Source organism: Galeopterus variegatus, unplaced genomic scaffold (genome assembly GCF_000696425.1).
Source record: "Galeopterus variegatus unplaced genomic scaffold, G_variegatus-3.0.2 Scaffold7044, whole genome shotgun sequence".
Lineage (NCBI taxonomy): Eukaryota > Metazoa > Chordata > Mammalia > Dermoptera > Cynocephalidae > Galeopterus > Galeopterus variegatus.
This window is the reverse complement of record NW_007733155.1, coordinates 2212-14356: the sequence shown is the minus strand read 5'-3', so window position 1 is coordinate 14356 and position 12145 is coordinate 2212. Positions and strand designations below refer to the sequence as shown.

The window sequence follows — 12145 nt, the reverse complement described above, 5'->3', positions numbered from 1 at the left end:
TCTCTCTGTCTCTCTCTGTCTCTCTCTGTCTCTCTCTGTCTCTCTCTGTCTCTCTCTGTCTCTCTCTGTCTCTCTCTGTCTCTCTCTGTCTCTCTCTGTCTCTCTCTGTCTCTCTCTGTCTCTCTCTGTCTCTCTCTGTCTCTCTCTGTCTCTCTCTGTCTCTCTCTGTCTCTCTCTGTCTCTCTCTGTCTCTCTGTCTCTCTCTCTCCATCTCTCTGTCTCTCTCTGTCTCTCTCTGTCTCTCTCTCTGTCCCTCTGTCTCTCTCACTCTGTCTCTCTCTCCATCGCTCTCTGTCTCTCTCTCTCCATCTCTCTGTCTCTCTCACTGTCTGTCTCTCTGTCTCTCTCTCTCTCTCTGTCTCTCTGTCTCTCTGTCTCTCTCTGTCTCTCTCTCTCTCTCTCTCGCCTGGTTCGAGACAACAGTGGTGCATATTACTGTATTTCTTTTGTAATCAGCAGGGGTGGGGCAGCGTGTTCAAGAATCCATTACGCTCTAGTGCGCTGGACAGAGACTGTCCTGGATCCATAGACTCGCACCCTGGTACACGGGTGGTTCCCTGAGAGGTGATTTTGGGTGACTAGATTCTCGTGGCTGGACAGTCATTTTTACCTGTCTCTAAATATGGATGAAAAGGTATTGAAGCCGACTGTCCTCTACTGTCATCACATTGGCCAGTTGCTCCTCTGTGAGGGGCGGTGTGTGGGGGAGGTTGGGGGGGACAGGAGTCCTGCCTGGAAGGGTGCAGAGGGTTCCAGGGGAGCCCCCAGCTCCAGATCAACTTTCCGCCTGCGTCAGCCCGTCATCAATCTTGTGGAGACTAAGGACAGGTTAGGCACCTTATTGCCACCATCTGAACAAATGCTCACCACCTGGGACCCTCTCCCCATCCCGAAGAAACCAGGGCCTGGTGTTGCCATAGCCACTGCGTCTCTAGGCCACGCGGACCTGAGTGGACTGTGGCATGGCAGGACGTGTGGGTGCTGCGGGGCTGCGCGGAGCCAGGTCAGTGCACAGCGACCAGCCCTTCTTGGACATTTGGTTGCAGTTGATTTTGTCCAAACACGCATTCCTCTCAGGCTGTCGGGCCAGGCCGGACATGAGTAAGGCAGGAGCCTTCAGACAGCACAGTGTCCAGCTGGGAAGGCTGCATCCCGCACCTGGGGAGTGATGCTGTCTGGTCTGAAATGGGGTCCTGTCCTGCAGCCCCTCGGTCAGCTTCTGCATTTCCCACTCCAGGCTAATCTTCCCAAAGTACCGCTTACAGACTCGCCCCCTGCACCACCCGCTACAAAGCCAGAAGCCTGGAGTGCTTTCCCTGACTCAGCTGCAGCCTCAGTCCCCTGGGGAGACCCTCACCGATCCCATACTAGGTCAGGCCCCTGCTATCTGTCCCCACAGACCCTGAACCCTCCCAAAGAGCACAAGCATCCCAGCGTTTCCAGGTGGCAGTGCTCGTGTTTGCTGAGGAGCAGTCACGGCACCACTAGGCAGAAGCAGCTCCTCACAGCTCTGTTTCTTAGGTAGCTAGAGCCAGTTTTACAGGTGAGTGTGTCCTAACATACCATTGCCATGTGAAGAACAGCGTAGATACCTTGAAAGAAAAATATTGTTTCACTGTTAAATAACGGCAAGTGCACTGTGGAGAGCTGCATAGCTCTTCAGTTCTCAGACCACACTGGACATTCCTTTTTCCACATTCATCTTCATACGATACTTGGTGAAGACACGCCCCTGCGTAAAGGAATGGAGCATGGTTTCCTGTTGAAAAGTGTTAACTCTGTCTAGCTAGGTTGTGCATGAGGTGCGGTGTCCGACAAATGTCAGGTGTGCTCCCTTTAGAAATACATTCTTCACCGCACCCCTGCAAGTTTGCTGCTGCACCTTGGGACACCGTGGCACAGAGACTTGTCCTGTGCCCGGACAGAAGGCCACAATGTAACAAAGACATTGTGTCCTCTAACTCACATACTCGGTCAGTGAAACTCCAACCGCACTTCCAAGTTTGCTTTACTACGGTTTTGAGTTGTTTCTGGTGGAGAGGAGAGAGAGAGTGTGAAATGGAACAAGAGAATTTTAATTCTCTTTGGAAAGAAAAAGAAATTCCTCTAACAGCACAGACTGTTCTACTAGAGAGCACGAGGGAGGGGCGCAGTCCCACCCTTGCTGCCCTGAGGCCAGTCCAGGCTGGGTCAGCTGCTGTGGTGGGGCTTGTGGTTTCTTCCAGCTCCCCAGCATCTGAACCCCCTTCCTAACTCAAGGGCATCCCCACCACAGGAGTTTCTGTGGGAAACGAAGTACACACCTTCTGCAGAAGGTATGCAGGCCAGACACCCCCTGGATGACCAATGAGACACATCCAGCCCGGATTTGGATGTGGAGATACAAAGACAGGCAGCTCCTCCTGGAGGCATTTGGGGGCTGCCCCTTGCCACTGTGTCCTGGAGTTTGTGCCTGATTTTCCAATTGGCCCTCGGTGTCAGAGCACTATCCTTTCCATGAATCATTTCTCACCACGTCGGCTCCTGGACTCACTGCGTCCCAGCACCTGTCACCCGGCCCAGTGGCCTGCTTGTGTGAGCTCCTTGAGGGTGGGGGCAATGCTCATCCCTGGGTGCTCCAGGCAGGGTACAGGGAACATTATCCAAGTAGGAGAATCACACAGTCTGACGAGAGGTGGCAAGATGTTTAGCCTGTGAGATTCCCTGGAACCCACTGTGCCTGGCACAGTCCCCTTCCTGTCTGCTCTCCTCAATGGTGTCCCTTGAGCCAGGCCTCCAAGAGAGCCTGCAAGGGGTCCAGCTCTCAGGGGAGGAGGTTGGCTGGGGTCTGCAGTCAGGGCTGATGCAGAGAGTGGAACTTTAAGCCTTGACTTGCTCTGGCTCCTAAGGACAGTGCTGTCTTGTCCACTCGCAAGAGGGGCAGTGGTCAAGTTCCATAAAGGAAAACGGTGATGGATTGACACGGCCACAGTTGCAGTGCTCAGGACAGTTGAGACGCGTTCTGAGAATGTGTGGTTTTCAGCTCTACCCATTTGCCTGCTTCTGACCTTTCTGGGGCTATTTTAGCCTTTCATGCCAAGGACACATCTTTCCAGCTTCATTTTACACAAACACGCTTTAGTCAGAAAGTGAAGTCAGGCAGGGGCTGTGAGCGTGGCTGGGGGGGCAGGGCCGTCCACCTTCTCCACCCCACACCCCAGCGCCTGGCACCCGGGAGGGCACGTCCTCCTGTGGACGAGCTCAGACCCAGAGAAGTGCTATGTCTGGGCAGAGACGCAAACACTATCCCCAACCTTCCTCTCTGCCAGCCCTTGTGGACACGACAGGCTGGACTGAGAGGAGAGACCGTCAAGGCCGAGGCCAGCTCCCCACAGTCTGTCACAACCAGTGAATCGTTTCCAAATGTAATCAGGACCCAGATGGATCAAAGAGTTCACTGGAAAACTGTTCAGTGTCATTCCCGTTTGGGGGAAGGACTTTCTGAGCATGAAAGGAAGGGTTTGATAGATGTGATCATAAAAATGCCAACCTTATGCATGAACAAATTTAAAACTATAAGGAAAACAGGAAAATATATGAAAAGATCATACAAAAGTAATTGTTAAAATTGTCATGAAGAAAAAATAATAGGAAGTAGGGACTTCTGGTTTATGAACAAAGAGATAGAAATGAGCTTTATGTTTTTGTGCATTCATTGTCACTAGTGATAAAAACTCAGACAAGGGGACGCCCTTCAGCCACCATATTTATATGCCTTCTTGAGGATGGGAGCCAGCTCTGAGGTAAACTGAAGATGGCTGTGGAATCTTCTAGAAGGCAGTGAGCCAATATGCGCCCAGAGCTTTAAACTGTCCCTAGCCTTTGACCCAGTAATCCCAATTGGAGAAATTTACTGGAGGGAAGACTCTGAGATGCAATGTGTATGTACGTGACCATGTTCTTATAGTAGGAAAAAGTGAAAAGGGGACAGAGCAGGCAGCCATTGTCTCACAGGCAGCCATTGGCCCCCTCCCAAGCAGAGCCTGAGACACGGATTTGGGGGAGAGGGGAGATCATTTGGGCCAGTGAGGCAGGGACAGAGGGAGCCAGGATGAGAAGCTCTCTCTATGCCCCTGCTGGGGGCTGTGCGGCTAGACTGTGCCAAGGCCTTGAGAAGTCCACAGAATGCCTCCCACGGCCCACCACAAACACACAGGAGGCCCTGCCCCTGAACAAGGGCTGCTTCCTGGGGCAGAGAGGACAGGCTGGGAATAAACCCGAGTCTGCGTTTGCAAGAACCGCCTGCTGCCACCAGAGGTGAGGTCAGTGGAGGGGCCACCAAGAGCGTCAGATCCATCGGAAATAGCAGGTTCCTAAGCACCTGAGAAGACACTCACAGCCCGTAGTCACCCAGGTCACAACACGGCAGGCCCAGAGAGTGCCCGCCTTCCCTCCCCTGGTTGGATGCCCCACTGATGTCCTCGGGCCCCTGTCCACCCTGTAGCCATCCTTCTTATAGAAGGCAGATCCAGTATTGCATCCCGAGTGCAGAGTCCGGAATGGCCCCATACCCTGAGCTCAGCTTCCGCCCCACTCTCACACATGGCCTGGCCCTGTCCACCCACCAGACACCCTCACCCCCACAGTCCAGCTGCCCGCACTCTGAGCTCCAGCCCCACCGACCATCACCCCCCACCCACCTGTGCCTGGTCCACTTCTGCTGAGCCTCTAGTGCCTAACCCAGAGGCCCTCCTCCTGCAGAAGCATTGGGGGAGCCCCAGGCCTGGGGTCACCCCCAGCCATACATATCCCACACCTTGCCTCTCTCAGCAGGCACTTACATACTCGGTTATGAGCAGCTGGCTTTCCACCGTCACCCGCTGGGCTGCCAGCTCCAGGAGGCCGGGACAGTGACCGTTGTGTTCATTAACAGCCAGTTCACCGCCATTGCCCAGTTAAGAATGTGTGGAATGAGTGAATTTGGTGAAGGAGAAGGGAGGCTCAGGGGAGGTGGCTTGAAGGGAAGCGTTGGCTTCTTGAACTCTGCGTATCTGTGTTGTTTGACTTTGCAACAAGCACGTATTCATACACAGTATACTTCAGCGATTTAGGTTAAAACTGCTTATTAGAAAGAGTTCTGAGCCATATCCTGCAACTGCACACAGTTTGCCTCGGAATGCAATAATATTGTACCAATGCTCGGGTCCCTGGCCCTTCATGGCCTCCAGAGACCTCCCTGTTTGGAGTTTGCTGGGGTCAGTCAGCCTCTCTGCAGAACTCGTTCACTGGCCAGCTCACACCACCACGACTAGCAACAGCCTGCGTGGAGGAGCGGCTGAGCAGCCTCTTCCTGCCTGCTGGGCTGACGGAAGCTGTAGTGTATGAGGCACCCTAGGGCCTGCTGTGTCCGGGCCCCTGGGCTGAGGGCAGCCTATGGCCTGCTGGGCAAGGGAAAGTGGGCAGGAGGGGCCTGGAGCTCCCCTCGCACATCCTCACACTGACCGTGTGCTCCACCAGGTGCTGGGACACAGGCCTCAGGGATCTCAGTGCCTGGAGATGTACTCACCGAGGGCCATTCCGGGCCCAGGTGCATCTTCCCACAGGGAGCCAGATCAGGTGGCAGATTGTGCAGATGGAGGGCTGAGACTTTCGTGGGAACCTCTTTTGATGACCACCCATCCCCATGGGAATGGCTGTGAAGCCCCTGAGGAGCTCCAGCTGGGAGGTGAGTTAGAAGGTCCCCTGCAAGTGGGAGAGCCCTTCTCTACAAATGGCCCGCCTGAGCTCCAGATGGTGACAGTCAGTGGCCTGTCCATCAACTAGCATTTATGCAGCAGCTGTGCCAGTGAGCAAAGTACCTTTGCAGTGTCCAGTTCCTTATGGCCAGAGGACCTACCCGGATCACAGGTGGAAGAACTGTCCAGTCTCAGCAGGTTGATCCTGGAGCTATTGTTCCCAGACCATGCTGGTTAGAAGGGCCATTTAATCTCAAGAGCCCATGCATGCTTGAGGGACAGCTGGGGTTGCTGTAGTATCCAGCAATGCCAGCCTTCCCTGCTGCTGGAGTGCGACCAGCCCAGCATTGTGCCCTCATTTGCTGGAGTGAGGGGACCAGCTGAGGAGAGCCTGGCTTTGTTAGGAGGCAGTCCTGGTGTGTGCTCCGGGCTCGAGGGGACCCCCAGCCCAGCCCAGCCCCAGGGCTACAGAAAGTGAAGGAGCCCTGTGTACACTTTGCCGAGGGGAGGAGGAAGGGAGCCACAGAGCACCCCCTTGGGGAGGCTGATGATGTCTCACAGATGGTGAAGTCCTTCAGCGTCTCACCACAGAAATTTCCGTGAATCTGCTGTTCACAGATGCGTGTCCAAGGGGTTTCCCTGGAGAGAACTGGAGCAGTTTCTGTTCAGGGATTCAGATCTCTGGGGAGAGAGCATGCAGTTAGGAGGCAGCAACTCCAGTGAGGCTTCAGAAGCTGCCCGAGGCTACTGACCAGGGCCCGGAGGCAGTGAGGGGAGAGGGAGGCTTCGTGCCTCTGCCCTGATGTCCAGGCTCCCTTGATCTTGTTCCAGGGTGTTCTTGGAGCCAAGTGGAGTGCAGTTCCTAGGAGCTGAGATTCTGGTCAGGGCTGGCACTTCCGCCCCCAGGAGAGAATCTTCCAGGGCCCAGCCCTGGGGGAATGGTGTCTTGCCTGGAGCTGCATGAGCTGGGGGTGCCCAGGCAGCCTGGCCTTGCCTGCACCCACCCTGCTGCCCAGTGGTAGCGCACGTGGTGTATAGGGGTGCACCTGTGCCCGTGTGGATGGCTGCCCCTCACCCCCATGCTGGCCCAGACCTCCACAGAGTTTCCATGTGCCAGTGGTCTTTGGGCTCAACTTACAGCAGCCCATTTGCATGTCAGGCAAGGAGGTAGCAGGTGGGTGACAACCCCTTGGGGACTTCCGCTCACCTGAAGTGGTGATCCCAAAACATGATCCCAGGTTCTTTGAGATGTTAGGAAGGTTGAGCCTCAGAATGCAGGTAAAGGTTAAGGCCCCAAAAGCAATGGTTTAGATTTCCAGAGGTGCCTGCCTCAGTCCTGGCATCAGTAACAGGTTTAGCCCTGGCCACCTAATTGTACTAGCCCCTGGAGGCCAGCAGGTGGCCAACTCTCCTGGGCAGCGGTCAGAATGTAGCACCCTGGACAAGCAGCAAGGACACAGGGCAGCTACATCCACGTCTCCTGCATGTCCCACATTCATGTCCATGCTCTCCTGGAATCCTTCTGGCTGGAGGTGGGGCCCAGAGAAGGGAAGTGCCATGCCTAAGGTCACAAGCAAATCAGTATCGCAATGGGACCCAGCTCCTGACTCCTAATGCTGCAGCTCTTGAGTGTTCCTGGGGCTGAGCCCCACTGCTATGTGCTAAGCATAACACCCTAGACGCCAAGGGCCAGCAGCCTCCAGCTGGCACTGCAGCATGCTGCACTGTTGCAGAGACTCGTGTTGCAGCAGGAGGTCCTGCAGGAAGACAGGCTCTCTTGGAAGCCAGGTCAGTTGAAAGCATATGATTTTTTAATGAGTATTTGCTGGCCTGGGGGACCTGGAAAACAGGGCAGAGGGCTATTTATTGAGACCTGTGACCTCCACTCCTGCCCCTCTCAGCAAGTTTAGGCGTTCTGACAGCCTGCCTAACCCCTCCACGTTTCTCTCCCATCCTACAGGGATGCACAGCAAGAGGAAAATGGGGTCAGGGATCAGTATGCAACTCAGATCAGGGTTCAGTGTGCGACCAGGATCGGGGATCAGTGTGTGACCAGGATCAGGGATCAGTGCTTGACCAGGATCGGGGATCGGTGAGTGACCAGTGTCAGGGCTCAGTGTGTGAGCAGGGTCAGGGCTCAGTGTGTGAGCAGGGTCAGGGCTCAGTGTGTGAGCAGGGTCAGGGCTCAGTGTGTGAGCAGGGTCAGGGCTCAGTGTGTGAGCAGGGTCAGGGCTCAGTGTGTGAGCAGGGTCAGGGCTCAGTGTGTGAGCAGGGTCAGGGCTCAGTGTGTGAGCAGGGTCAGGGCTCAGTGTGTGAGCAGGGTCAGGGCTCAGTGTGTGAGCAGGGTCAGGGCTCAGTGTGTGAGCAGGGTCAGGGCTCAGTGTGTGAGCAGGGTCAGGGCTCAGTGTGTGAGCAGGGTCAGGGCTCAGTGTGTGAGCAGGGTCAGGGCTCAGTGTGTGAGCAGGGTCAGGGCTCAGTGTGTGAGCAGGGTCAGGGCTCAGTGTGTGAGCAGGGTCAGGGCTCAGTGTGTGAGCAGGGTCAGGGCTCAGTGTGTGAGCAGGACCAGGGCTCAGTGTGTGAGCAGGACCAGGGCTCTTACCCACTCCCCTGCTTTCTCCCTCTTCCTTTATGAGCAGCCTGTACCATCTGTCCAATAATTATAACAATTTAAATTGAGCGTTTCATTTGGACTGTGTTGTCCACTCTCCTTAAGGACCTTAGGATGCAAGCAACAGTTTCATTCCCATTTTGGAGGGAGGAGACAGGGCCAGAGCGGTTGGGAAGGCACCGGTAACCAAGTCCTGCACCCGTCATCCGCCCGCCTGCATGGACAGCCCAGTCCCGCGAGTGCCGTGCTCCGCGGTGCACACTTAGGCTCAGACATGGAAGCAGCTCAGACTCACGGCCTGTCACTGCTCTCTGGGGAGGCCGCCAGAAATCACCCAGCACAGAGCCCCATTTCCAGGATAGGAAAGAAAGGCTCTGAGCAGCCAGTGGCCTGCCTACCAGGTAATATTCAGCCCCTAGCCCCTCACAGCGTCACCAAAGAAGCCCAGCAGGCCAACAGGGGCAGCTCTCCACAGGACTGCCCCAAAGCAGCAGCAAATCCAAGCGCACCTCTGGGTGGGGTGGAAAGGCACAGAGGTTCAGGCAGCTCCGGGACTGGCTGTGGAGCCGGGTACTCAGCATGGTCCTGCTTTCTGTGGGACCTCTGGCAAGTCCCACCGCTCATGCCCTGGTCTCTCCCTCCAAGCAGCAGGGGCCACATCACAGCAGAGGCCATCTAGATAGGTCAGCCCAGGCCCTCAGCATGGCACCCTGGGGACTCTGAGCAAGGACATCTGTTGGCTTACCTAGCCAAGCCAACAGGAGCAGAGGCTGCAGTCAGAGCAGGTGGCTCCCCGTTGCTGGGCAGGGCAGGCAGGTGGTGCCCCATCCAGAGTTCAGGGTATCTGGCCTGGACCAGCTGTGGCTGAGGTGGGGCAGTTATGTCCCTCACTGATGTCCAGCTGTCTCCATCCCGACATGTGTCATTCCCTGAGTTGTGGTCAGAGCAGTAAATACCTGTGGGGTCCACAGCCCTGATGCTCACTCTCTCCTCCTCCAGGGCACGTCTTCCAGGGCATGCTGCCTGCTCGGCCATCATCACAGCTGTACTGACTGGGCAGCCAGAACAATGCACATTTACTGTCCACAGCTCTGGAGTCTGGAAGTCCGAGATCCAGGTGTGGCAGGGCAGCTCCTCCCAAAGCCGCTCATTGGTGTGCAGACGGCGTCTTCTCCCTGTGTCTCACACGGTTGTCCCTCTGTGTGTCTGTCTCCTGATCTCTTCTTATAGAGACACCAGCCCTGTTGGATCAGGGCCCCCTAGTGACCTCATTTTACCTTAGTCACCTCTTTAAAGGCTCTGTCCCCAAACATAGTCACACTCACAGGTGCAGGGGTCAGGGTGTCAACATATAAATTTGGGGAGACACGATTCAGCTGGTAACACAGGGAGAGGTAAAAATGGGTCATTTTCACATGCTTGGAGTAGGGCATGACAGACACCGACACTGAGAGCTCTGCAGGGGCAAGTTTGTCACCGCCACCTCCCCATGCACCTCCACATAGCAGCGGCTCAAGTGAGGCTGAAGGCCTGGACACAGGAGGATGCTGGGGGGGAGGTGTCAAGAGCAGATGACGTCACATTTCACCAACCACATGACACCGTCAACTTTGGAGAGCCCCACAAGTGTGCATCCCACTTGGAATGAAGAAACATAGCCAGTTAGGCTGAGACACCAGCAGCCTGTGAAATCTGTCCCAACTTCAAAAACATGAAAACCCAGAAAGAAATGGATTTGACAGTGTGTGAGTATCTCCTAGGAAAGCCAGGGGGTGCCAGGAAGAGGGAACCGTGGAGTTAAAGCACAAGGGACCTTCCTCAATGCTGGGGGTGTGCTTGGTCCCCCCCACCCCCCAGCCTGGATCCTGCAGGCTGTACGGGGCAGGGCCTGAGGATGGGTCAGGTCTGAGGACACTGGTGATCTTGGGGGATCCCACCTTTGATCCCCAGGAGTCGCCAAGACCCCTTCCCTACCTTGGGGCAGCCCAACCACAGAGTGCTTGCTGGAGTGGTGCACGGGAGACGCTGGCCGACCCTCACCAGCCCCCCACCTTATCCACCTGCCTTACCCACCAGGCTGCCCACCCCTTCCCTACCTTGGGGCAGCCCAACCACAGAGTGCTTGCTGGAGTGGTGCACGGGAGATGCTGGCCGACCCTCACCAGCCCCCCACCTTATCCACCTGCCTTACCCACCAGGCTGCCTTCCAAGCCAGGTGGGCTCTGAGGTTTCTCCAGTCTCCGCACACAGTAGGCACTCAGCGGTGAATGAATTACACAGCACCACTCTGGTCCTCTGTGTGACCTGGAGCAAATCCAGGTCCCTGTGCCCTGCCAGAGATTCTCACACTCCTGGCCAGAGCCTGGGAATGTGCATTTCAACAGGCACCCCACGCTGGAAGCTTCTTTCCTCCCCTGCTTCCTGGGGTCCCTCAAGTTCCCACCCTGCCTCACCCAGGACTCTCCGGCCACCTCTCCTAGGGGCGCCTGCCTCAGGCCTTGGTCCTGTCATCACACCAAGTGCCCTCCCCCCAGGATGGGCAAGTCCCAGTCCCAGTCCAAGGTCACACAGCCAGCAGGAGGCAGACAGGCTTGGAACTCAGTGCTTCAAAGCCCACACTGTCCCTCAGCTTCTCCAAGGCTGACAGATTAGACCCCTCTGAGGGGTCCCCTTCTCATGGCCAGCCAGGGGACGGGAGATGAGTCCTCAGCTCACGTCCCCCTCCTCAGCCAGAAGCGGAGGGGGAGGTGGGCAGCATGCCGAGGGTGTGGGGGTCCAGGAGGTCGCTGGAAGGGGCTTAACTTCCACCGGCCGTGCCTGGCAGGGTTCTGGTTCTGTTGAACAAATAAATATTCAGGAATGAAAAGTACCAGGAACTAGGCTTTCCTCCCGACTGCAGGGATTCCAGGTGTGTGTTTTGGTCCCATTTTATGGATGAGGAAACTGAGGGCCCCCAGAGAGAAGTGACTCACCCGGTCACATGGGGGAGGGGAGGGTTCCTCCGCAGAGTGGGGTTGTGTCTTCCAGTGGGGGCCTTTCCCTGACAGACTAGAGGCTCTCAGGATGGGGACTGGCTCCTCCTCGTCTCGCTCCTGCGAATTCCTGGGAGCAGCCCTGAGAAAGCCCGCGCAGCTCGGCAGCACCTGCCCGGACCCTGGCAGACCCGCGACGGGCTCCTCTGTGACAGCCAGGATCTGAGCAGGGCTTCCACGCTCATCGTCCTGAGTCTTCACAGCTATCCCAGGGGAGCAGCTGGTTACAACCCCCACCTCAAGGAAGAGCGCCTGAGGCTTGGGGGCTGCGGGCTCCCCGGCCACCTGTTGGTGCCATGTGTACCTACCTCTGGGCGAGCAGAAGGGGACCAGAAGTCAGCCCAACTAGGAACGGCACATCCGCGATGAGGGCATCAGGCGACACCTTGACTGGCCACTGGTGGCCCTTCCCTGGGAGGTTTGTTTGGTGGGTTATTTTGTTACTCAGCTTGGTCTTTCTAAGCAACCTAAAGAGTGGAGCAAAAGTCATTAGGTGTGAGAAACAAGAACAGCCCCAAAGGTGTCCACTGTCTATCCCAGGAGCCCGTGGATATGTCACCTAATGTGGCAAAGGAGACCTTGCAAGTGGGATTAAGTCAAAGATCTGAGGTGGGGAGATGGTCCTCCTGGGCCCCACGTGTCACACAGGTCTTTATAAGAGAGAGGCAGGAGCGTCGGAGGAGGCAGGGACAGAGAATATGTAACATACAACAGTGAGGTGCATGGACCGCATCTCCCTGAAGCGTGCAGCTCCGTGAATTGTTTACACACGTGCATGCCTACGTGCCCAC

At 56.2% G+C, this 12145-nt stretch overlaps 1 protein-coding gene across 1 annotated transcript in view; it reads left to right on the top strand.

Annotated features, from left to right (window-relative positions):
* LOC103607015 (rho guanine nucleotide exchange factor 7-like) overlaps positions 1-11723 on the top strand; it is an 80759-nt gene extending 69036 nt beyond the window's left edge. Inside the window, exon 7 of the mRNA XM_008591568.1 lies at positions 11370-11723. Coding sequence (XP_008589790.1) covers positions 11370-11723 — 354 coding nt within the window. The remainder of the gene's footprint in view (positions 1-11369) is intronic.
* Positions 11724-12145: the final 422 nt, after the last annotated feature.